Source organism: Arachis hypogaea, chromosome 6, assembly GCF_003086295.3.
Source record: "Arachis hypogaea cultivar Tifrunner chromosome 6, arahy.Tifrunner.gnm2.J5K5, whole genome shotgun sequence".
Lineage (NCBI taxonomy): Eukaryota > Viridiplantae > Streptophyta > Magnoliopsida > Fabales > Fabaceae > Arachis > Arachis hypogaea.
The window spans coordinates 23,223,194-23,248,630 of NC_092041.1; the positions used below are offsets into that span (position 1 = coordinate 23,223,194).

Consider the following 25,437-nt stretch of genomic DNA (forward strand, 5'->3'; position numbering starts at 1 on the left):
AAAAGGACTGCAATAAATTTGGTGAGAGGGAGAGGAAATTGGAGCAGACCATAGGAGGTTCAAAAATTATTATAGGACGAGTCAAGGCCTTTAAAGATGAAATTCTTCAGGTCCTGTTCTTGAACTATGTAGCCACATTTAGCAATGGAATTAGCTAGCTTTCTCTTTTGTGCAATATAATCAATCATGGTTAATGATCCCTTCTGCAAATCTTGAAGAGAGGTTTTGAGATAATCAGCTCTAACACTTGATTGAGCATCAAATAAATTCTCTAGAGCAATCCAAGTGCTGCGAGAGGTTTCACAGGCGATGACATAAGCAAGAACATTCTCTGAGATGTGTGAATGAAGCCAAAGGAGAACAAGTTTGTCTTGTTTCTTCCATGTAGCATGCGCAGGGTTTGGAACAAGTGTGGGGGAAGGTTTTTCAGTCGTTAGTGCAGGGGTTATGTGGGTGGGAGGGATTCTGTCTTGGTGAATTAATGAGTCAAGATCAAAAGTTTCAAGAGCAAGAAGCATTATTTTGCGCCACAGGTAGTAATTTTCATGGTTGAGTTTAATAGGAAGGGTGGGAAAATTCATTGAGGTAGAATTGTTTGATGCAGAGAGAAGAAGATTATTCAACGTCATGTTATTTGGATCTGTTGGAGGTTAGCCAATAGAGCTCTGATACCATATTAAGTTTGGAAAGGTTGCATTTCTCATTGATGTGATTAGAATTTATACAGCCCTGGTATTGCACCAAAACATAACAAAATAGGAGATATACATGCGGTCAAAGCTATACAAGAGTTATAATTAAGGAACTAAGTAAACTGATATGCAAAAAGATAAAGCTATTTACAAGGAGATAATAATGTGATAATATAGTTAGTTGCTGTAGAGTAGGAGACTGCCGTTAATAGAACCAAATGAGTTGTGGTTGGGACCTTAGGGTATGTAGCATCAGAACCAAAACTATGAAATTCAGTGGTGTTGGAAGCTGCTGGCTTAATTTTGGATGTAGCAAATTCTGCAGAATTTGGCTGCTGAGATGGGTTCAGATCATTACATTCAGGTGGTTAAGAAGGTGTTTGTGAAGGTTGGGAGAAGATATTAGAAGTCTGAAAGATTTTGGTTGTTTGTTTCAAGATTGGCAGCAAGACCAACTAAGCTTGGGCCAGATTTGCTTTGGGCTTTTTAACATGTTGGGTCTGATCCTCTTGCTCAGCATCTTCTACAATCATTGGCTCACTAACTTGGTGTTTAGTGTGTAATTCAATTCTATTCCTATTCTTCACAGCAGCTTCATACATGCCTACAATATCCAAATCAAATCTCATAAGCCTTAACCACCATCCATATCCATCCCAGACTATAGCCAGTAAAAGTCAAAAATCAAAGGGTAACCTATGTCTTTAAACAAGTCGTTGATGAAGAATCCATTAAGTGTATCCATATTCATCCTCTGTACTTCAGCAGTTTAGCCCCCTTACATATGACAACCTCTCATTTGATCTCCTCTGAATTATCCCTCAATGATGAATCACTAAAGGGATATGTGTTGTCGTAGCCATCTCTACAAAAACAACAAAAAAGGCAACACCCCAAAATCAACAATTTTATGGAACTAAAAGCAAAGTAAAAATTTTTAAAATTTTTGACAATCCTAAAAGACAAACTACACTGTTAGCAGTAGAACTTAGTATCATTTCAACTTTAAAACACCTCTTTTTTTGACAAATTGCAATGGTTTGAGATAGTTAGAAAGTTCCATAAGTATTCCCAAACAACACAAAGATCAACAAAGTCCAACCTCTATATTCGTAAAAATTTGAGAATATTATTTGAAAGATTAACAGTTCAAACTCATATCACAACTAAATTCCATCCAAGAAACATAATTATCAATTATGCTAGCTAAACAAATGAAGAGCTGTTCCAACAATACATAATAACAAGTTTGTTCATCAATCTCAGAATGAAACCTAAGATGGGTTTTATCCGAAACCAACAAAAGCTCAGATCTTTGTGAAAATGAAGAAAAACAAATAATTGCAAATCCAAAATATAAAGAGGTGCAGGGATCTAGTGGTTGAAGAAGATGCTTAGGTTCTTCGATTCATCTCCTTTAAATCAGAAGAGAAGAATAAAGAACACATATTTTATCTGCTCCATTAATAACTCAAATTCGTAGGTTTTCGTAATAAGAATATGGATAAACTAAGGTGTTTTCTTCGGTACGTATGAAATACATTTAAAATATAGACAATTAATAATTAGTAATGTGAAATTTATTTTCTATGTTAGCATTTAAATTTTTTTAGAAAAATATATATTATATCACCACTTTTATTAAAACCTATTTTTAATTAAATAAAAAAATTATTTAATTTTATAAAAAAATCTTAAACATCTTTATTTTATTCGATTAGACAATATATCATTTTAAATCAATCAAATTTTAAAATTTAACTAATCTTAATTTTATATTTTTAAATAATTTAAACAAAAAAATAAAAAAATAAAAAATATCCAACTATTCTCTCTCTCTTTATCAGCACAGATCTTCTAAAAAACGCAATGAGAATATGTTGAGTTGTGGATTTCAAGTCACAGCCGTAACGAGTAACGACCGCTTTCTGCGTTGCCAGTCGCAGAAACAACGACAAGATTCCTTTCGTTTTTTCTTTCAAAGAATGGAAGATTTGTGAATTCATGTTTTATTTAAAAAATCCTAATCTTTCCTAATTAAATATGCCATCCTTCTGCCTTTTCTGCTACGGAACCACTCACATAAAGATATTTAAAATGTCTTTTTTTTTAAAATATTTTTTAGTAATTAAAATTTAACATATATAATCGATTAAATCATGTTATTTTTGTCAAAATTAGGTTAGACAAATTGATTTAACCAAAAAAATAGTGAATTAAATCTTGAACTGATCTAAATTAATTATATTTTTTATAAAAAATAACTATAATATCCTTATTATATAGAATGATTAAAATATTCTTATTATATATATTAATTAAAAAATTTTTAAATTCTAACCCTACAATAGAAAAATAAAAGACTAAAATTTAAGATTCTTAAAATTAATATATATAATAGAAGTTTTTTAGTTATTTTCTATAATAGGATATTGTAATTATTTTTTATAAAAAATAATATTAATTTAGACCAATTCAAGATTTAATTCACTATTTTTCGGTCAAATCAATTTGTTTAACTTAATTTTGACAAAAATAATACAATTTAATTGATTATATATGTTAAATTTTAATTATTAAAAAATATTTTTATAAAAAAAATATTTTTAACGTCTTTATCTGAGTAATTTTTTCTGCTGCTCTCCTTCTACCTTTGCCAAGTATAGACACTTGCTACCATCCACAACATGGATGAATGTTAAGGAGATTGTTTACTCCAAAAGTAAGAACCAAGGTTGTCTTCTACAATTTACAACGACACTTCAGAATTGGTCCCATTATTAGTTTGATTTTACTCGTGGTGTTTGGTGTACAAGAGAGAGAATAAGAAGAGGAGAGAAGAATATATTTAAGAGAGTTTTTAAAATCCAGTTAAACAAATACTTTTGATTTCTTTTATTTTTTAGATATGTTTTTATTATATTATTTAAATTATTTAAAAATATAAAATTAGAATTAATTAAATTTTAAAATTTGGTTAATTTATAAGAATACTTTTGTCTAATTGAATAAATAAAAAGGTTTAAGATTTTTTTATAAAATTAAATAAATTTTTTTATTTAATTAAAAAATATTTTAATAAAAATGATGATATAATATATATTTTTTAAAAAAAATTTAAATACTGGTGTGAAAAATAATCAATGACTTTTTCTTCCGGTTCTAAATTGAAAAAATAGAGAACAACTCGAGAAAAAGAGAGCTCATGAGCGTTACATGAGGTTGCAAGGCAAGGAAAAACAGAACAATCAAGGAAGGATTTAGGTACCAATAATCAATGGAGGCTTATGATGAGTTGAGGGAAAACGGTGACTGCTGTTGTAACCGTCTCACAGCGATTGAGTTTGGGCAGTATCTTTCTCTGGCGACTCACAAATGCATGGTTTTGTGGGGTTGGGAAGGGAAAGGGTGAATGAATGGCGCGAACTAAATCCGAATTTTCTTAATTTTTCTATTATACCCCAAGTTGGATATAATTTAAATAAATAAAAAATAAAAATAAAATGCTAGATCAATAGTAAAAACATTAGCCACATTAGAGAGAATGTGTTTTGTTATTTCTGAACTTAAATTCAAAGAAATTTTAATTGAAGTATAAGATATTATTAACCTTATGTAGACAAGAGTCTTAACCTTAGTTGAAAGTTGAAACAATCCCACTTTGGATATTTCCTTGCCCATACTCAAACTTAACCATGGATACGGATCATAAGTCCATCATATAAAGAGGGGCCTACTAGGAGAGGTAATGCGTGGTAGGCAAAGAGAGAAGACGCTTGTGAATGTGATTTGTGAACTCTCAAGTGTGTTAACCACACCTCCTTCGTTTCATTTCCATCACTCACTCCCAATTCCAGTTCAGAACTAAACATGGGAACGGCTTCTGTTATTCAGAATCCCGTTAACTATTACCACTATGCTAACGGCGACACAACGTTAACGTTAAGGTTTAGGGTGAAGGCTTCACTGCCACCTGCTCCACCCTCCAAGTGCTTTCCCTCCCTCTCTCTCGTCGCTTCGTACAACCGCCGCCACCAATTTGCGATTTCTTGCTCCAAACCGCCTGGCCCTCCGGAAGCAGGACGTAAGAGCACCACTCCGCAACCGCGTCATGACGTCACCAACTTAGATACGCCTCCACAACTGCACCACCAAGATTACGCTTCCTCTGTTAGAACCGTTGCCTTTTGGGTGTGTGCGATTCACTGCACTCGTTATTCTATCATTTTATCATCTTCCATTTTCTTTGCGTTTCGTTATCGTTTCCTATTTTGATTCTTTTTTCTTATGTAGGTTTGCACGGCTGTGGCGTTTGGTATTGGTTTGGGTTTTAAGGACGGTATTGGCAAAGCTTCTGAGTTTTTCGCTGGGTAAGCATTCGAATCCAATTTCAAGGGTTTCATTCAGAGCTTGTTTGAAAACCATTTAATACGATAAAAGAATTCTATTTTTTTAAGAAAAAAAATTATTTTTATATAAAACTCAATTCCATAATTTGGAATGATTTTAACATATTAATAAGATAGAATTAAATTTTTTAGTTTAGAATAATTTTTATATAAATTAAATTTTCTTCTTTTACGATTTTATTTTTCACGAAGTTATTTTATTAATTATAAATAGATATTTTTTATATTTGATCTATTAAGTTTTAGGAGTGTGAGAATTGATTTGGAATGTAGGAAAGATAAGAATTGGAATTCTCAAAGAAATTTAAATCATTCATTTTTAGTGGTTTCAAAACAATGAAAAAAAATTCAACTCTTTGATTGAATTCTAATTCTTAGCATTCCAGTTTAATACCATGCAGGAATCTTCAAATGAGTCCAACTCACATATTTATATACTGTAGAGTAATATTTAAGCAATATGTTTAATTTGCAGTTTCATACTTTCATCACGGGATGCAATGATTCAATAGTTGTTGATGTCATTTGCAGCTTTTAACTTAACACCTTAACTTATACGTTAAATTATAGTGTTACAGCCATAGTTACATGGAACACAATACGCTCGGTATGCAGTATGCCATATGTAAAATATTTTATGTGAAAAATATACATGACATTCGAATTTCGATACACAGATGAATTGGTACGTGTTATGTGCAAATTGGTACGTAGTATGCTATCTAATTGGTGAATTCATGTAACTATGCTTATAGCATGGTTCCAATGCCTAAATACAAATAATTTGGTGTTTGGAATGTCGGCATATATTTTTTTTGCATTTATCATCACATTAAGAAAAAGATTGTAACTGTTTAAAGCTTTCTGCCTCGCTTTCACTGTGCTGACTGTGATGATGATCTCTGCCTTCTGTGCACTTTTTCCAGATACATGTTGGAGCAGAGTCTATCTGTTGATAATCTCTTTGTCTTTGTTTTGATATTCAAATACTTTAAAGTGCCAGTTATGTATCAGGTGATGTGAAAACCTACTGGCCATGGTTAAATCATGCTTAAATTGTAGCTTTTGGTGCTAAAATTTTGTAAACATGGTTTCGACAATTGGATGAGGCTGAGTTTAGAAAACTGGACCGTGGTTTTTCATTTGTGATTCCTTATTGAACTTACAGAGCCGTGTACTTTCATATGGTATTGCTGGTGCTGTTTTCTTTCGTCTAACATTAATAGTTCTTGGAACTGCCACCCTTCAGGTTTGTTTCATGATGCATAGATTTCTTTGTATATTTTATGCATGTAATTTTTTGTATCATTATAAGACTTACACCTTTATTGTCTTCTATTGTTGTGTTGTTTTAGAGGTTTGAGGCAGTTAACCTTCTTTTGGCAGCAATATTGATTTACTCATCGTTTAAGGTGAAGATTCATGTTAACGTTTTATTGAAAGTTTATGGCTCTTGGTGCAGAATGTGCAATTTTGTGGCTTTAATCACAACATGTTTCTTATTCTATGAATAGCTATTTGCAAGTGAAGAAGATGAGTCTGACTTATCAAATAACTTTGTGGTGAAGACATGCCAGAAATTTATCCCTGTAACAAGTAATGTTATATAACCTTGATTCTTACTTTCTTGGTGATTTTCTTGCTGATTGCTTGGGTATTTTGTAGTCGCTTTTGGTTCATACTATGCGGAAGAAGGTCACGGAAGAATATAATTGAATGCCTGGGCTCAATCAGTTGAAATCTAAATTATGCTTAAAGGATTCATATTCGAGTTTAAATGGCTGAACCAAAGCTTATGGCAAAGACTTTTAGGAACCTGAAATTACCACCCACCTCCCCTCCCAAAGAAAAAATAAAAACAAAAAAACCGAAAAAAGAAAAAGAAAAAGAGTTGTCTGTCAGTCCATGTAGGAACTAATTTCTCTGGCATATGCAAAGAATAATTGTGATACATTTTCCTGAACTTCTACTGCAAACTCTATATCCTTCAACCACATAAATGTTGTATGATGTGCTTTGGGTATAGCCATATTGTACCCTTTACGTCACTTAGGTTAAGTTCTTAGGTATTTTGTACTGTTCTCCAATATAGGCAGCACTGAAGTGGTTTATTTGGTGAATCCAATGTTCTTTTTCTGATTGGTTGATTGTATAAACAGGAATTACAGCCAAGTAGGTTATGTATGAGTGTTAATGGACAAAATATATTGTCGGCTTATACAGATTTCACCTGGCATGTAATCTTTTGCATTGAGTTTCTTTAACTTGTACTTAGTAATTATATCTGTTATGTCTTGTATAAAATTATTGCAGCATATTATGATGGAAATAAGTTCATAACAAATCAGGATGGGATGTGGAAAGTAAGTTATTGATTAACTTTAGTTTCAAATTTGAATTAATTCCTGATTGCATCTGCTAAATCATTTGTCATCTTTTGACGAGTTAAGCCTCAAAGTGGTTCCTAAAATTATACTCCAGCCTCATAGTAGTCCCTCAAGTTAATAGTTACCTATATTCATCTTTGAAGTTGCACTCCGGGACTCAAGAGTTGTCCTTAAGGCAATTTTCGTCAATGAAACGCCATCGGAAAGCTGATGTAGACAGGTTTCCAACACGCTGGCAAGCCTAAACGACTTTGTATTTGGTTTGGCGCCTAAATTGTGCCGGAGGATGTCGTTTCATTTGTAAGTACATTAACCCTTCCCTAATTCAACATTTTTCTCTTCCTCCCAAAACACAATCAGAGACCTTTTCTTCTCCTTGTTACTCTTTAATGGCGTTGCTCTGAGATATCAAGGGCCCTCCTGCAAATATCATAGATGGCTTCATTGTCCAAAGAGCACAGCAACATCAGTGTGCTCGAGGAGAGAATGACTGGAAAGAACACTATTGTATGGCTGTACAACAGCCGTCCAAACCTGAAATCAGAAATTAGAAAGGGGGGAACAACATTGTTAATTTCAGGCAAAGCAAACCCCAAAGTAGCGATTAGGGAATAGAACACGTGAGGTAAATTCTTGAACAATAAATCTTCAAGTTATACCTGACGGAAAGGGTAGATGGTGCAGCCGAGCTTGGACTTCTTGCCGTAATCGACGGAGAGGCGCTCAAGGAGGAGGGAACCGAGGTCGGAGCCAGTACCGCTACCGGTGTTGAAAACGAGGAAGGCCTGGAGGCTGGTGCAGTTGTTTGCGAGCTTGTGAACGTGATCAAGGCAGAGGTTGACGATCTCCTTGCTGACGGTGTAGTGTCCCTTGGCGAAGTTGTTTGTGGTGTCCTCCTTGCCGGAGATAAGCTGCTCTGGGTGGAAGAGCTGGCGGTAGGGTCGGCTCTGACCCCGTCGATGATGGTTGGCTCCAGATCGACGAAGACAGCATGAGGAATGTGCTTGCCGGATCTTGTCTCGCTGAAGAAAGTGTTGAATGCATCGTGCGCTACTCCAAAGAAAGTGTCACTGGCAGTTACAGAAATCAGATTGAAGAATTGATGAATCGAAAAGTGGAATTGGAATTGAAATTGAAATTGAAACCTAGTTAGTTACCTAGGCATCATCCCATCAGGCTGGATGCCATTGATAGAGGAAGGCTGCATCATCGTCATCATTCTTTCTCCTAGTGAAGAACAGCTAAGAAGAGAAGGTCTGAAGCAAATTTGTTGATTAAGGTTTTTAAAATTGGTCCAGGGACTAAATTGCCATAGAAAAGTTTCGTCCTCCACATCAGCTAGCTGTTATCTTGCCAACGTGTCAGAAACAAGTCCACATCAGCTTTCCGATAACGCTTGTTGACGGAAATTGCTTGAAGGACGACTCTGGTCCCGGAGTGCAACTTTAGGGATAAATATAAGTAATTATTAACTTGAAGGACCACTACAAGGTTCGAATGTAACTTCAATGACTACTTTGAAGCTTACCTCTTTGAGTTGACAGCATAAATGCATTCAAACCTTTTTGGAATTAGCATTTGTTGCTTTCGGGACAAAACTAAACAGACTTTTTGTACTAAATTATTCTCAACTTGATTTCTAACAGGGTCAAACATTTTGGGCAGGCCACACCTTTGCTTCTTACTGTAGCAGTTATTGAGCTCAGTGACATTGCATTTGCAGTAGGTTTTTCGCATCTCTCTGATTTCTGTGGACTTTCCGGTTACTTTGGCAAGAGAATGTTGACTGACTTTTTCTTGTTTATTTTCTTTTTGAAGGTTGACTCAATACCTGCAGTTTTTGGTGTAACACGGGATCCTTTCATAGTTTTTACATCTAATCTTTTTGCGATTTTGGGTTAGTTTTCTTGCTTGTGTTTTCTTGTGAATTGTGATGTACTAATAAATATCGAAATTTGATTTCTTATATATTTTGGAACTGGGATCTGTTTCCCTTCAAGGACTATAATGCATTATATACCTGGTTTTAGAAAGGCTGCTTGTTTCTGTTTGGTTGTGGATTACATCGAGTTCATTTGTATGCTTGCATCTGTTCCTAAGAAGTGGGATTACATATTGTTCCATAAATGAACTCACTTGTTATATTCTTGTATTTGTTTCAGTTAAATCTTTTGCTCTTCTTTACAAGTTTAGCAATAACTAAATAAGAAACATTTCTGAATTTTAGGCTTAAGGTCGCTTTACACGATAATTTCTGAGGGTATGTCCGAGCTCGAGTACTTACAGGTAACTGTTGACTTGCTCTCTTCAGGTACCATGGTTTCTGCATAACTTTCTGCCGTTTATATTGCATCTCATTTGATTTAACTGTGTACAACGTTATTGTTATCCATCCTTTTCATTGACATCCGATTTTGGTCTTCTCAGTCTTCCATTGCTGTCGTTTTGGGATTCATCGGGTGTAAGATGATCTTGGACTACTTTGGTTGGTGCCCTAATCCTTGATGAATTAATTGTCAATTTAATCATTATCCATGGTTCTTATATTTTACATGTTTTACTCCTTGCAGGTATCCATGTCTCAACAGAGGCATCTCTTGGTTTTGTAGCCTCAAGTCTTACCATCGGGGTGATATCGAGTCTGGCAAAGAAATCCGACAAACTTACAAAGTGAATTCAACACAGGTGGGTTGAGCTATACACAATTATCTATTCTATGGCTTAAGCAAATGTCCAAAAGCTAGAGCATAACATTGAAATAGTGGGAAATGCCTCCTGTTTTTCACCATTGGCTGGAATCTGGTTTTGATTTCTGAACTGAGACAAAGGATAGAGCTTTTCCATTCCAAAATCATGTGTCCATGTGAATCATTTTTAATGGTTTCATGCTCCATGATTTACAGTTGTATATTGTTTAATGTTTATATATAAAAGATGGGGAAATAAACCTCCACTAACCTTTCAAATTAAATGAAATCTTTCTTTTTTTTCTTTTCTTTTTGTTTTTTTGAAATTTTGGTGGAAATTTCTTTTACCTATTTCTCTCGGCAATCTATTATTAACAACTTCGTCTCAATTATTTTCACGGTAAAATATGGATCCTCTAGATTTGTAACTTGTCGCAAACAAGAGAAAGAAACAAAAAAACTATTTCACAGATATTTGGGTTCATGAATTATGGTCAACAAACAATCCGAACTTCAAGATACATTGGTCAAAGTTTCATGATTATCTTATCCCATGCAAATCGTTTACTCGTAACCATTCAATATCCTTATGAAAAATTAATTACATTAGAACGATTTTGCAGTTGAATTCATATGTCCTATAGATTTATCTGTTGTTGATTGGAAACTAGAAACAGATATTTGAAAGAAACGTTTATTTAATTACAGTATTAATTTCGGAATTTCGGAATTTGTATATCTTGTGGTAATTGTTTTTTAGGGGGGAATGTAGGAAAATGGTGGAGTAAAAGCGCCATTCTCTTCAATTTGGTAACAAACTAATTTTCATTGACAGTGCCAAGCAACTGTATTTCCTGTTTGTATCCAAATGTAGAAAATGTAAAGTCAAAATTCACAAGTTACACTGTCTGGATAAAGTCGAGTCTAGTTGTCTAAATTCATTTTTATCATATGAATATATGATGTTAGATTTGGCTATACTCTTGCACAGTGTGAAATGACACCGGTATCTCTGGAGATTTTTACGAAATATCAGTTCAACATAACATATATATCTCGAGAAAAAAAAGAAACCCTTATCCTCCCAAAACTTGGAGGTTGACTCAATTTCTGGATCTTACTAATCGTTAGCTTTTCATCTTATTTCCTATGTGAAATAAAGATAAAAAAATAAAAAATAAAAATATATGACAATTACAATTTGAATTTGAAAAGGAAAATTACTTCCTAGGCGGCCAAGAAGGGGGAAAAAATCTCAGTAAATTGCAGCTAGAATTAGGTGGCATGATATGGAATCAACACTTAATATATTTTAATCACTAATGAGTTTTTCTAATCACTCCAAACTTGTCAACATTTGCACCAATTAGGATAATCCTTCGAGCAGTTTAGCATAGCATTTTTTGACATATTATATTCAAAAGATGGCAAGCCCTACTATATGGAAATTTCTGAAAAATAAGTTATCTAAAAGAAAAAGAGCAGGAACTCATTACAATCCCTTTTTCAAGGGGCACTTGCAGTGGTAGGTGTTAACTAATTTTTCTTTTTTAGTTTCTCAGTATCTTTTTGTTTGACAAATTAAAGATTAATCCAATATAATATGAATATGAGCTTTCATTTAAAGACTAGCTTATGAATTGTTGTTTACATAACTGTGATTGAATCCTTTTACATTTGTTTAAGCAGATGATTTAGCTAATTATTTGACTAAGTTAGCTAATTTTTTATCACCTGTTTATAGACAGTTCGAGTAGAGGAAGATCGAGCAGAAGCACAACACAGGGATGGAAGGCCAGGCGCTACGAGGCTCGGCTCCATGCGGCGCAGCAACGTCAAGCGAGGCGAAGCACCGCAAGGGACGGCGACGGCTTGGACGGACAAACGGCATAGAAGACCTCCGAACAAAACAAAGCAGAGCAGACTAGCGCAGAGAAGGAGGTAGATGACGCCAGAGACGGATGACGACGACAGACCGATGCAGGAGACGGTAGTAAACGCGATTCTTAGAAAGCAACTTAGGTTTTTTTCTCTTTGGGATAAAATGCAAAGGGTGTTTTTGGTATTTTAGAAAATTTAATGTTTCTTCAACTAGCTATTCTAACCAAATGACAAGGATATTCGTTTTCTATTAAGAATATTCTGTTAACTTAAACGTTATTCTTACGGTAGAGATTCAATTAAAAAAAAATGTACAGAGATTCAATTAAAAAAAAAGGAATCTAATTAAAAATTTAATAAAATTATAATAACCTGAAGAATAATTAAACCTTGATTAATTACTTAATGACAAAGTATATTTAAAAGCATAACATTTCCTCGGGTGCCAAATGCCTGTTAAAGTGGAAACAAGGCAGCCCTGCCAAGGTATATGGCTGACTGACTAGCTGTCATAACTCATAACAGATATACTTATTTTATGTATAAGTGGAATAAAAAGTATAATCATCTTGAAGTGTTTGTATATAATTTTGAAAAAATTTTAAGTGTACCAAGAATATTGATTTCAATTATTTTAATTATTAATTTTAATTAATATATATTATATATATTTTTTATAATTCAGATCAACGGTTAAAATAACTGAAATACCAGTATTTTTAGTACACTTGAAATTATTTCTATAATTTTTTTGGTTCTGTACAAATTAAATCCGAATTCAAAAATCATTGTAAAACTAAGCTTATATTTTTATGAACAATTGCGATTTGGACTCTATATCACAGGTGTTAGATATTTATTTCATTTTCTGGCAGCAGGTTAAAGTATAAATTTCCCTAATAATAATAATAATAATAATAATAATAATAATAATAATAATAATAATAGATAGCATTAAGCCATTAATTAATATTTTTAACAAGTCGTCGTCAATCGTCATTGCTGGCGCATGAAAAAAGTTATATAAGAACCTATTCCGTTCCACCCACTCCAATGACTCCATCATCATAACCATTTCATAAAATCAGTAGATCCAATGGCAACAGTAGCGTAATTTCATTCTCTTTAATCCTTTTCATGTACTCTTTAATTTGTTATTCTGTGCCTGTTCATCCTGATAGATTGAATTGTTCTTTTTTCTGTACAAGTGTGCAAGAAATTCGACCTCCCACTCTGTCTGCAACCTCAGACCCACCACCTATCTTTGATGGAACTACCAGGTTGTACATCAGTTATTCATGCCCTTTTGCGCAGCGCGTATGGATCACTAGGAACTACAAGGTTTACTTTGCTTTCTGTTCATGATTTCTTCATGCTAACCTCTTTTTATGACTATCATTTTGATGTATTCCTTGATAGCGTAAAATATTTTAAAAGAAAATTTGGTCCATTTTTGAAGCAGGCAATACCTAATTAAATATATTTGTATGACACTAAAATTAAATTCTAAAAGTAATTTAAGTCAACTTGAGTTGGTCATGTATTCAGTTTACTTGTCTTTTTAAATAAATGTCAAAAGGTTAAAATTTCACTTATAACTCATTGTTCAGTAGTAGATCCTTAAACAAAATTTAAATATGTAATTTGAAATTTGAGTATTTATTTTACTCTTTCTTATTTAAACTTCGTCAGGGATTACAAGAAAAGATCAAATTAGTTCCTATTGACCTTCAGAACAAGCCTGCTTGGTATAAAGAGAAGGTCCACCCAGAAGGCAAGGTACGTGGGAAACAATTTACAATATGATAACTGCTCATATTAAAACGTCTCTCTGTAAATATGAAAACTAAAAACCAAAAGATCATTTGACATGTTTGATTTAATTACTTAACATAATACATATCAACATTAAGATTTTTACATGAAAATATATTCTAACAATAATGTAAAATTGACCAAACTATCTGATTAACTGATTGATGCTCCTAATTATATTGTATAGGTGCCATCTCTTGAACATGACGGCAAGATTTTGGTAGAGAGTATTGACTTGATCAAATACATAGATGTCAATTTCGAAGGACCATCTCTATATCCTAATGTAAGAAATCAAATCCCTTCTATTCTGTGACCTGTTTTCTTAAGTTGGAAAATATACTAATAATATAAGACATTATATATTATTTCAGGATCCTACCAAGAAGGAATTTGGTGAGGAGCTAATTAAGTATGTCGATATTTTTACCAAAGAGATGTTTGGATCATTCAAAGGCGACCCTGTAACGCAAACAAGTAATATAAGAACAATATGTGTTTCTGAATTACTAGAATAAGAATGATACACATTTTTATATTATTTTTCATTTGAATTAGGTGCTACATATGACTACCTGGAGAATGCTCTTGGTAAATATGAAGATGGCCCATTTTTCCTTGGTGAATTTAGCTTGGTAAATTGAATCAAACTTGAAAAAAAAATCAAATCAAATCAAATACTACTATTATTGTTCCTTTTTATCTAGCAGCATTATTTTTGGGTAATGCTACACAAAAGAGTGAAGTCTTAGTGAAAAGTAAAGTTTTTTTTAGTAAAAAAAAAAAAGCCATAAAAAAATTTATTATGTACTATGAATCATGTATACATTTTTTATAAATTTAGTAAAACTCTTCACTCTTTATCTAATTCTATACTTCACCAAAATTTATTATTATTTTTATGTACAAATTAATTTGATAAGCTTTGAAATATTTGATGAATGATGTTAATAATGAATCATCAGGTGGACATTGCCTATATCACATTTGTTGAGAGGTTCCAACTTGTGTCATCAGAGATTTACAAGCATGACATCACTGCTGGAAGGCCTAAACTAGCTACATGGATTGAGGTAAATCCAACTGCCCTTTTAATCCGGTTAGAAATTATTATTATTATTATTATTATTATTATTTTTTTTTTTTTTTAGCTAACAGGTCAAACTTTTTTTTTCCTCTTCTTTTTCTTTTTGCAGGAGGTAAACAAGAATAATGCATATAAGCAGACGAAACCTGAAAATCCACAAGAGTTCGTTGACTTTGTCAAGAAGCGTTTCTTGGTACTGTATATGTATATATATAATATAAACTAAAAAATAGTTATACATGGATATGTTTATATATAATCAAATTTCTTTTAAGTTTTGATGGTTTGGTTTCCTTGTTTTTTTCTAAGTTAACTGTAAATATTGCTGTAATGCAGGGGCAGTAGAAAACATGAGATGGCAACAGGTGTTTGAGAACTGAGAGGGGCATGCAATATGAGTAATAATGTTTGTGCACTATCTGAATGTGTAATAATGTTTCTGTAACAGTGTATAATGTATTGTATAAGTGTAAACACTAAACAATATATCGAATCATATGCTATATAAGAATTTAATGTTTCTCCTCAGTTTCAATGTTTCATGCATGGTTTCTAGTTTCATATTCATATTATAAAAAACAAAAATGCATTATTAATTATATATATTGATATTGATAATCAGCAATTCAAGAACGAATATTCCAACAGCAAGGAGCTTCTTTTATCAGAAATTTTTGGGGCGAGTTTTTTGTTTTAACTATTACCGTATTTTTATAAGATAAGATTGAGCTTGTATTTGTCAGAAATATTTTGATAATTAATCTCTTTCTTTTTCTACCCAAGTAATATGTTGGTGGGAATGATGGAAATGAGAGGGGAAAATGAAAAATGATTGACGAATTGGGAGGGATCATACACAGTGTAGTAGTTATTTATTTATTTGTTTTAGTTTTCATGGTATTTCTCGGTATATAAAAAATTAATCCGTTGAAATTTGAATTCCATTTAAAGGCTTAGTATTGACTAATAAATTATTGAATACGCAAGGCACGATTCAAATATCACACTTGCTTAAGCGAATGAATAAGTTGGCTACTCGACCAACTCAAATTGGTTATTATCTCTTTTTTTCTGAATGAATGTAATACTAGTTCTTTTTATAATTTTTTGTTCTAACTTTTTATTCTTCATACAAATTCTGCAGTATTTGTTTCTTGCCGTGAAAGCTACTCCAAAAATCTCTATAAGCTTGAGACATGATAAATAGGATAAGCGTTATTTATGTGAGATAGTGATCTTGGAACCAATTAATTATGGAATTTATACTTACATTCAATGAAAGCACCTACTTTTAAATATGTTCAAATTTAAAGGTGACGTTCTCACATATGTCAAAGATAAAATCATAAACCATGCCACTTGTTTAAAAGAAACACTTTCTCTAATATAGCTCTTTGATCCTTGCTCTATTTTTCTGTTGAGAGTTGTTATGTTGTTCTTGCTACTTGTTTGTTACTCTATTGCTGACTTGTGTTCTTGAGGTCTTGGCTTCCTTCCGTGGTTGCTGCTTGCTGGGTTTTATTTTTATTTTTATTTTTTGTTGTAATGTTATTAACTTATTACTGTGTTAATGACTTAATTAATTCAATAATTCTTACTATATTTTTGTTGTTGCTTGCTAGAATTAGCTTTTATATATATATATATATATATATTAAGTAGGAAAGATTGTATCAAATATTAATCACGATTCACGAAGCATTTACCGATAGAGTTATTCTTCGCATACAAGCGATTAAAGCTTGTAAACCTTACAAGTTCAATTAAAACTAACTCAAAACGCGCTTCGAACTATTTTTCTTCCTCTTTGTCTTCTCCTTCTTCTTTTTTTTTCGTTTTTTGTCTTCTCTTTCTCCTTCTTCTTCTTCTTGCTGCACATTCTTCTTCCTCTTACTCTTCTTCTTCTTCTTTTCTTTTGTTTCTGCACGTTCTTCTTCCTTGTCTTCATCTTTTTCTTCTTCTTCATTTACGTTATTTTCTCTCTGTTTTCTCGTTTTTTTTTCGATTTTTCATGGTGAAATCGTTTTTGAAGAAGAAGAAGCAGCAGAAGATGAGGAGGAGAAAGAGAAAGAGTTCTGAATTATGCATCAGATGTACTTCAACGAATTTTGGGTGTATTTTTTAAATCCTTTGGGTGTAATTTCGTAATCTTTTAGGTGTATTTCTGTAATCTTTTGAGTGTATTCCTATAATCGTTTTGGGTGAATTTCTGTAACTGTTTGGGTGTATTTCTGTAATCATTTGGGTGTATTTCTGTAATCGTTTGGGTATATTTTTGAAGTTCCATTATCTTCAAAAGGATTATAGAAATACACCCAAAGGATTACGAAAATACACCCAAAAGATTTAAGAAATACACCCAAAATTCGTTGCATAATTCAGAACTCTTTCTCTTTCTCCTCATCTTCTGCTGCTTCTTCTTCTTCAAAACGATTTCAAAACTTAATTTCAGAAACCATGAAAATCGAAAAAAAAACGAAGAAGAAGAAGAGGAAGAGGAAGAGGAAGAGGAAGAAGAAGAAGAACCGTTTTGAGTGTAGCGCTTTGAAAACAGGAAAATCGAAAAAAAAAACAAAGAAGAAGAAGAAGAGGAAGAGGAAGAGGAAGAGGAAGAAGAAGAAGAACCGTTCTGAGTGTAGCGCTTTGAAAACAGAAAACGGTTGAATAACGCATTAAAAGGCCCGAATGTGTAGCAATTTGTAAGACTTGTAAGTCAAAAAGACTTGTATGTGTAACACTCCTCTTAGCGATAACAATGCATAACAAATGCGTTTGGGGATAATTAATTTGGCTGATAATCTTCTTGTTTACTGATAGTCAATTGCAAACCTTTTTTAATGTTCCGTGAAAAACATATTTGACTTAGAGATATGTTGTTTTACAAAATAGTGAATAGAAAATTAGAAAATTAATGTTTGTTCATAATTTTGGAGGAAGAGGAATTAATATAATAGAAAAATACTTGACAAAAAAGGTGAAAAGATTAAAAAATATTTTAAAATTTCTTATGATGTAGAATATAATTATATTTTGGGTAGTGGTAGGGAGCCAATGGTCTAAGTGTACAATGGACTAAACCTTTGGTGCATGAATAAAATGAACATCACCCACACTATTCAGAATAACCATCCGAATACCAGGGATAATAAACATCTCATCCTGAAAATTTAAGTTAATTTTGGAATTCACCAATGATCGAACCCTTGACCTTTCGGATCTAGAACTCTAATACCATGTCATGAACCCACTCATCCCAAAAGCGTAACCTGACAGAACAATGTAACACTAATGATCATATCTCTAATACTTCCTAAACCTCCATTGTATACATTATACGCTTAGACCATTGGCTTCCTATACTTTTCCTTATATTTTTTGTATTTATTTATTTATTTACAAAGTTTTAAAATCAGTTTGAACCGGTGAATCGGACCGGTCGAACTGAGAACGGACAAAGAAAGTGATTTGACTAATAGACATAACTGCCGGTTTTAAAAAACTGTTTTCCGACTGTCGAACCGGCCGGTTTTCACATTCTGAGGAAAACGACGCCGTTTCGTTCATGAGAAAAAAGGATAACCCTAATTCAGCGGTCAGCAGTGAGACTCACTACTCAGCATCTCCCTCAGAAGTCGTCCCATCACTCCCATCACTTGCTCCGTCTAGCCCCCCACCCCCCCCCCGTGTCACCGCCGACGTCGCAAGTCGCAACTGCTCGAGGCTGCTATTCCCAGTACGATCGTCTCCGACAGTGCTCGAAGCCGCCGTCCCCACTGCAAGTCGTCTCGCGTCGTTCCTCCGTCGCGCAGCCGCTGTTCCGCCGCGCCGGCTCTGTTCCACCTCATTCCAGCCCTTCTCTGCACCAGTTCCCCCACGCCCCACCCTCCTCTGCTCCAGTTCCGCCGTGCACCACCCTCCTCGGCTCCAGTTCCGTAGCGGTCCGGACGACCTCTTCTCCAGTTCTACCGCGTCCAGTCTTCCGTCTGCTCCCTTACCTCTGTGCTCTAGAAGGTATTTTTACTGTTATTGTTGTTTTAATTGGTATAGGATTGTTAATCTGTGATTTTTTCTTCTTCAATTATTGTTATTATTAATTTGGTTTAGGATTGTTAATGATGTTATTGATTCTGTTATGCTTACTCTTGAATGTTAATGTAGTTCCTGTTTTTCTGAACAATGAAATCGTCAGTTTGGCATTTTTTTCGGGTTTTAAATCACTGCTGTTCGTTTTGAGTTCAAATGAATAGTGTTCAACTGCAAGTTATGAACATTTGCTAATCAATACTAAGTTGAGATTTTGTGCATCTTTCTTGAATTAAAATTGCTGCAGACTCTTGTACATACTTTCATTACATTTTACTTTGTTGAATTACAGTGACAGGAACTCTAAAGGGTTATGATCAGTTGCTTAACCTTGTCCTAGATGAAGCTGTAGAGTTTCTAATAGGTAACTAATAGGTGGATCCTGTTTCTTTATTTATGAATTTAATGATTTATCGTGTATGTATTTCTGAAGCTTTGTCTTTCTTATCATGCTAATGACTTTTGTAATGTAACTTCCGCATTGTTGCATCTTACGATGAAGTTTGGTAGCAGCAAAGAATATGTGCATCTGGTGAACTTTGTTGCCCTTATTTTGAATGAAGTAGTTCAGAGTATGATTTATCATTTGTCTTGTTGTCAAAAAGTTTCTTCATTAAATTTATTATTTCACCACACTAAGCTAGATCAATTTTCTTGTGTCACAAATTTTAAGGATTAAGAAAAGGGATGTTTACTGATTCATGAGAGTGAGGGCTGAATGAGTAATGAGCTATTAACTGGCATGCTTTAGCTTCAATTCTGCTGAAGCTATGATCAAACTCTACGATGTAAATATCTCAAGACGGCCACTTTACCTGAGTGAGAGGTCCATTTAAAATAACCCTAACTATGTGCAGAATTAGCACAGAATTTTTTGGTGCTGAAAGCTGAATAATATAAACATTTGGTTAAAAAATATTTGACATTGTTCTCACTTTAAGTGGGGATTACTTATTTTCATTGAATCCATCTTTTTACATAAGCTTTCTTTCAGATTTATCAAGTCAAACAGCAAAATTAAGATTTCCATACAAATATTGAGTTCACTGTAATTATGTTTACGTATGCTTATTTATATTTTATTATAAAACGGTTATTTCAGTTGAGCCGGTGAAACTAGTGAACCAATGAACCAGTAGCTAGAGCGGTTCGATGACCGGTTTGGTTTTCAAAATCTTGGAATTTAGTATAAAGATACCTTTGTTGGCAAGTGTTGCTAAAAATGATAAATTTTGTTGGTCATGTAGATTGTTCAGCAGGAAATAGTTATCTTTAAGAAGGTGTAGAGGGGAGTAGCTAGTGGGGGAAAGAGATTTTCAATCGCTATGGCCAACGACTCGTTTTTGTTTTCCGGCATTCGTTTCGACAGAAAGAAGTTCGGAAACGACATTGCCAGGTTCGGGAAGAACAAACCCACTGATGACGATACCGCCCTCAAGATTACAGACCCTGTTGAACTCAAAACTGAGAAAACAATGGGGGAACAATTCCAACAGAGACCACCTTCTTCGAAGAAGCGGAAGCGCAAGGGAACCTCTTCCGGTACTCTCTCACTTTTCTTCTTTTGCTTATTCTGCCTCTTTAGCACGCGATTTATTCTATTGAACTCTGTATCTTACACTTTAACTTCGTTTCTGTTCTTGATTAATCAATTACTTGATAAATAAAAGATGCGGTTGAAGGATTCAGTGTATTTAGAAATTCTGCTTCTGCGGCGGATCCTGTGGATAAATCGAATGATGCAGTGAGAGCTGATGATGAGGCCATTCAGCTGAAGAAGGAACACAATAGGCAACTTGAGGTTCTTTTATGTCTCTTCTGCAACTTAATAATTTCGATTGAACTTATAATTTGATTTTAGCTTATATATATTCGCCATGTTTGTTTCAGCGAGATGCTATATTCAGGAAGAAGAATAACATCCATGTGGCTGGGTATAACGTGCCATCCCCGCTTCAAAGTTTTGATGAATTGAAAACTAGGTATGTTATTTAGCCTTTTAATGTTCCGTGTTATAACAAATATTTCATCTTCTAGAACTGTCTATATTTCATTTGATGTTTGTTCTGCTTATCATGTTTACACGATCAACATGATTCAGAATCTGAAATAAAATTGGTTGCAGATACAAATGTCCAAGATATTTATTGCGCAATATCACAGAACTTGGATTCAAAGAACCAACTCCAATCCAGAGGCAGGCTATTCCAGTACTTTTGCAGGTCTGGATTCTGCATTGAGTTGCTTTCAAGTCTTTTGTTCCTTAGAGATTATTACTGTGGTTCGATCAAGATTCGTTTCGTCTTGCTACTGCCCAACTTAGGTGTTAGTGATGTTCTTTTACTGCTATGTTGAATTGAATATTCCTTCAATGATTTGGGTTAGGATCGGGAATGCTTTGCTTGTGCTCCAACTGGCTCTGGAAAAACCTTCGCATTTGTGTGTCCTATGCTTATGAAACTCAAGGTGTTCCTTTTATTGTTCAACTGTATTTGTATTTTCCAACTTCCTCATGTCCATGGTTCCTATAAACTAACTATTTTTACAGGGGCCAGAAACAGGTGCCATTCGCGCTGTTATACTTTGTCATACGCGTGAATTATCTGCTCAAACATACCGAGAGTGCAAAAAGCTTGCCAAGGGAAGAAAGTTTCGTATCAAGTTAATGACTAAACATCTTTCTAGAAATGCTGATTTTTCAAAATTTCCATGTGATATACTTATATCTACGCCACTTCGGTTACGCTTGACTATCCGGAGGAAGAAGGTTGATCTCAGCAGGTGTGTGATGAGAGTATTCTATTCTTGTTGACTAAAATTTGAAGTCCTAGGATTGCTAATGATGACATGCATTTTTGGTTGATAGATATAGCCTAGACGCTTGTCCTGTCGTTTTAACTGAATTGTTTATGTAGTGAGTTTTAAATCTGTTAGAACCTTGTTTTGAGCATTTTAGGAGGAACATTCCTGTCAAAATCGATTTGGAAATATTTTCCTGGGATGGTATGTATGTTAACCTTGAGGAGCACTTTGTTGCTTTTAATGGAAGTGTGGTAACTCAAAAATTAAAGCGCTAGCTTGGTGGTGAAATTAACTAGGATGCAGTCGCAGTTATAATAGAGTTTCTGATATCAATAAGCTACATACCTTGTTTTTGTTTGTGGAGATTATTTGTAGTCCAACATTTTATTACTACTGGTTTCAAATCCTAAACTAGTGGGCACAACTGGTAGTTAGGTGGACTTTTACCATTGTTTATCTGATTTTTTTTTCCCCTTTACACCAGTGAATTAGACACATGACCAGTTGATCAGTCAATTACTCAGTTAACTGGCAAAACAGATATCAAGAATCGAATTCTAAACCTGACTAGTTGTTTATATAAATATTTAAGGGTTTTTCTGTTTCAATGAACTGGTAGACATTCAATGTTTCAATGTCATCCATCTACTGAATTGCTTATAATGTGTTGGTTTTGTTTCCAACTATTCTGGATGTTGCAGAGTTGAGTTTCTTGTATTGGATGAGTCCGATAAGCTGTTTGAGCCTGAACTGTTTAAGCAGATTGATTCTATTATTAAAGCATGTTCAAATCCCTCAATAATACGCTCACTATTCAGTGCCACTTTACCTGATTTTGTTGAGGATCGAGCTCGAGAACTCATGCATGATGCTGTTCGGGTAATTATTGGCAGAAAGTAAGTTCGTTGCAAAAGTTTTACAGGGCATTATATTATTCTAACTTGCCTTGACATTCTTGTTTATAGTTGATACCTAATGCCTTTATGTAAATCAGGAATATGGCTTCTGAAACAATTAAGCAAAAGTTGATTTTTACTGGAAGTGAAGAAGGAAAACTTCTAGCAATTCGTCAAAGCTTTGCAGAGGTATATGAATGCTTTACGTTTCATTTTGATTTTCCAATGCATAAAGAGATTTGTGTCTCACGATTACAGTTAGTTATTGTAATATGTTAATTTAAAAAGAAATCAGAAAGCACTGGCTAATGCAGTTTATAATTGATCTGTATTTTCCAATTGTTAACCTATCTTTTTGATCATCTGATGTTTTTTTTTTTCTCACCATGTGCTTTCATATATTTAATTGAACATTCCTTTTGACTAAAATGTTTATCGCAGTGCTGTAACAGTTACCTTTGGAATTCATCCAAGGTGTAATATTGCAGCATTGCCTATTAGCTCATTCCTTGCAGTATTTCCCTTTTATTTGACTTTCATAACGAACTTTTTTCCCACTGCAATGTCTTGTAGAGTCTAAATCCTCCAGTATTGCTCTTTGTGCAAAGCAAGGAGCGAGCCAAGGAGCTGTATGGTGAACTTGCATTTGACAATATTAGAGTGGATGTCATCCATTCTGATCTGTCTCAAGAACAGGTAATTCACATGAATATAGTCAAATTATGTTGTTCTTGTATTCTTCTGATAGCTCTTCTACTCATCATTAGCATAGTTCCAGCGAAATCTGTTTTTGATGTTCAATTCTGATTTTAGTATGTACTACACTACTACAGAATACATGGTAATTTAGTAGTTTTTCGTTGTTTTAATTTTTTGAAACGTATTCAGAGGGAAAATGCTGTTGATAACTTCAGAGCTGGCAAAACATGGGTTTTGATTGCCACTGATGTAGTTGCTCGGGGCATGGATTTCAAAGGTGTGAACTGTGTGATCAATTATGATTTCCCAGATTCTGCTGCCGCATATATCCACAGGATTGGTACGTGTAGTTACTATACCTGTTTAAATCTTGAAGAAACATTTAGGGTAACTATAGTTTGGATTATTCATTCATTTTCTCCTGGGGCCTTGTTAAATAGAAATTGTTAATTTTTCAATAGGTCGATCTGGCAGAGCAGGGAGGGCAGGAGAAGCAATTACTTTGTACACGGAGGAAGACATTCCATTCTTGCGGAACGTAGCTAATTTAATGGCAGCATCAGGTTGTGAGGTTCCATCATGGCTCATGGACTTACAAAAAAAGAAGTGGAGAAAGCACCGGCCAAAAAGAGATTCAATCTCAACCAAACCAGATATATAATCAGATTACCTTTTTTTAAACAAAAAAATGACGGATATTTAACAGTAGAGGAATTTACAGGAATCTTAGGAGTCATTCCTCGCCTCAAAAAATAGAGAAATTTAAAAACGAGACAAGTGAGAGGGTGGGGCGTAAACATTTTTGTTAATGGAAGTTCAAACCATGATCTTTGTAAACATTACTATTTTTGCCTGCATATCCAAGTGGAGCCATGTGTTATGTTTCTGAAAGGGGATTTGGATTTCTGTCCCTTGCCTTGTGATCTTGGATATATTTTTTTGGGTCCCTTGGATATGTTTTTCTATTTTTTCTCTCTTTTTTTTTTGTCATAAAATTTTGAACAGAAATTAATTTAAAACTAGGTTGAAAAATGGTGTAATCCACTTAAACTGTATCTTAGTGTGTTACACAGAAATGTGGATCTCCGTACTTGAGACCCACAAAACGCAACCTGCTTTTGTCAGTAGAAGAAGAAATTAAAAAAAAAAAGAAACTCGCACCTGCAAAACGCAACCTGGGTTTGTCAGGTGAACAGAAATAAAAGCCACTAGTCGGTTGAAACGTGTCCAGTAAAAATCTGCAGTTTTGACCACTTTTTTTTTGGAAGAGCAAAACACAACCTAACCTGCGTTTTGTCACTTTTTAATGGAAGGGAGAATGGTGTAGAATGCAGTAAGAAATTTATAGGTATTTTATGTATCTGTGGTGTCAAAAGTTAAAATCGAACTGTTCAATTTATAAGAGGTATAAAAATTAGACCGTCTGATTTTTTAGTACACAAATTGAAGAGTTCGATTTGTATTTAAAAAATTAAAAAAATTGGGGTACACAAATCGAATCCTTTATATTGTAGACTTGGAGCATTACAAAATTAGAGATAATTGATAATATGAAGTTTAGGACGGTCAACATTTTTACATTTTTGTTTCTTTGGTATTGTAACTTTTTTTATCTGCTAAGAAAGAAAGCGACTTCAGAGGAAGAGAGTGGGTTTAGGAAAGGGGGCATGTTAGTATAAGGAGCACTGTTATGAGGGACGAAGCATGCGCGACACGTGGCTGGGAGAATGCAAATCGGACGATTCAATTTGTACTCCTTAAATCGAACCGTCCGATTACCTAGCCTTAAATCAGACAGTCCGAGTTCTTTAATTCTGACGTCATATTTGCGTAAAACATCTATGCACTCCATAACGCCGTCTTACACCATTCTCTCTTCTATGTCAAAATTAAAAAGTGCTCAAATCATGTATCTAATATATAATTTTGTTAATATTTTTTTGTTGTTAACTTATTACATGGCAAAGTCTCATTGGATGTTCAAAGTTTCTCTGAGAAG

General features: G+C 33.9%; 3 protein-coding genes across 9 annotated transcripts; all 3 read left to right on the forward strand.

Moving 5' to 3' along the window:
- The first annotated feature begins 4,317 nt into the window (after nt 1-4,317).
- On the forward strand, nt 4,318-12,330 carry LOC112696466 (thylakoid membrane protein TERC, chloroplastic). 6 transcript variants are annotated; one of them, XR_011862251.1, is made up of 13 exons: nt 4,318-4,883; nt 4,986-5,062; nt 6,028-6,115; nt 6,270-6,350; nt 6,457-6,513; nt 6,616-6,697; nt 7,415-7,464; nt 9,154-9,210; nt 9,307-9,385; nt 9,716-9,799; nt 9,916-9,973; nt 10,059-10,173; nt 11,920-12,330. XR_011862251.1 is itself a non-coding variant. In XM_025749256.3 (13 exons), the coding sequence occupies exons 1-12, from the start codon at nt 4,563-4,565 to the stop codon at nt 10,160-10,162; spliced, it is 1,113 nt and encodes a 370-aa protein (XP_025605041.1). In that variant the 5' UTR covers nt 4,318-4,562; the 3' UTR covers nt 10,163-10,173; nt 11,920-12,330. The 6 variants fall into 6 exon arrangements, 4 of the variants coding, with proteins under 4 accessions (XP_025605041.1, XP_072052976.1, XP_025605044.1 ...); XR_011862252.1 differs by having other exon boundaries at nt 11,924-12,330; XM_025749256.3 differs by having other exon boundaries at nt 9,716-9,774.
- A 642-nt stretch (nt 12,331-12,972) lies between these two features.
- Nucleotides 12,973-15,486, forward strand: LOC112696467 (glutathione S-transferase L3). Its single transcript, XM_025749260.3, has 9 exons — nt 12,973-13,166; nt 13,265-13,397; nt 13,749-13,835; nt 14,059-14,157; nt 14,246-14,348; nt 14,430-14,506; nt 14,837-14,944; nt 15,068-15,151; nt 15,295-15,486. The coding sequence occupies exons 1-9, from the start codon at nt 13,153-13,155 to the stop codon at nt 15,301-15,303; spliced, it is 714 nt and encodes a 237-aa protein (XP_025605045.1). The 5' UTR covers nt 12,973-13,152; the 3' UTR covers nt 15,304-15,486.
- Nucleotides 15,487-18,530: 3,044 nt separating this feature from the next.
- On the forward strand, nt 18,531-24,470 carry LOC112696465 (DEAD-box ATP-dependent RNA helicase 57). 2 transcript variants are annotated; one of them, XM_025749254.3, is made up of 13 exons: nt 18,531-18,969; nt 19,334-19,405; nt 20,289-20,583; nt 20,712-20,842; nt 20,932-21,023; nt 21,167-21,263; nt 21,427-21,507; nt 21,590-21,822; nt 22,545-22,739; nt 22,838-22,928; nt 23,313-23,435; nt 23,628-23,778; nt 23,900-24,470. In XM_025749254.3, the coding sequence occupies exons 3-13, from the start codon at nt 20,367-20,369 to the stop codon at nt 24,097-24,099; spliced, it is 1,611 nt and encodes a 536-aa protein (XP_025605039.1). In that variant the 5' UTR covers nt 18,531-18,969; nt 19,334-19,405; nt 20,289-20,366; the 3' UTR covers nt 24,100-24,470. The 2 variants fall into 2 exon arrangements, with proteins under 2 accessions (XP_025605039.1, XP_072052975.1); XM_072196874.1 differs by lacking the exons at nt 18,531-18,969; nt 19,334-19,405 and adding an exon at nt 20,149-20,200.
- Nucleotides 24,471-25,437: the final 967 nt, after the last annotated feature.

Bases quoted from the DNA above. Each gene is read 5' to 3' on its own strand.
- LOC112696466 (XM_025749256.3), top strand. From the start codon at position 4,563: ATGGGAACGGCTTCTGTTATTCAGAATCCCGTTAACTATTACCACTAT. The intron at 6,116-6,269 runs GTGATGTGAAAA...TTGAACTTACAG, and splicing joins AAGTGCCAGTTATGTATCAG to AGCCGTGTACTTTCATATGG. The intron at 6,698-7,414 runs GTAATGTTATAT...AAATTATTGCAG, and splicing joins GAAATTTATCCCTGTAACAA to CATATTATGATGGAAATAAG.
- LOC112696467 (XM_025749260.3), top strand. The intron at 14,507-14,836 runs GTAAATTGAATC...ATGAATCATCAG, and splicing joins TCCTTGGTGAATTTAGCTTG to GTGGACATTGCCTATATCAC. The intron at 14,945-15,067 runs GTAAATCCAACT...TTCTTTTTGCAG, and splicing joins AACTAGCTACATGGATTGAG to GAGGTAAACAAGAATAATGC.
- LOC112696465 (XM_025749254.3), top strand. From the start codon at position 20,367: ATGGCCAACGACTCGTTTTTGTTTTCCGGCATTCGTTTCGACAGAAAG. The intron at 21,823-22,544 runs GTGTGTGATGAG...TGGATGTTGCAG, and splicing joins AAGAAGGTTGATCTCAGCAG to AGTTGAGTTTCTTGTATTGG. The intron at 22,929-23,312 runs GTATATGAATGC...AATGTCTTGTAG, and splicing joins TTCGTCAAAGCTTTGCAGAG to AGTCTAAATCCTCCAGTATT.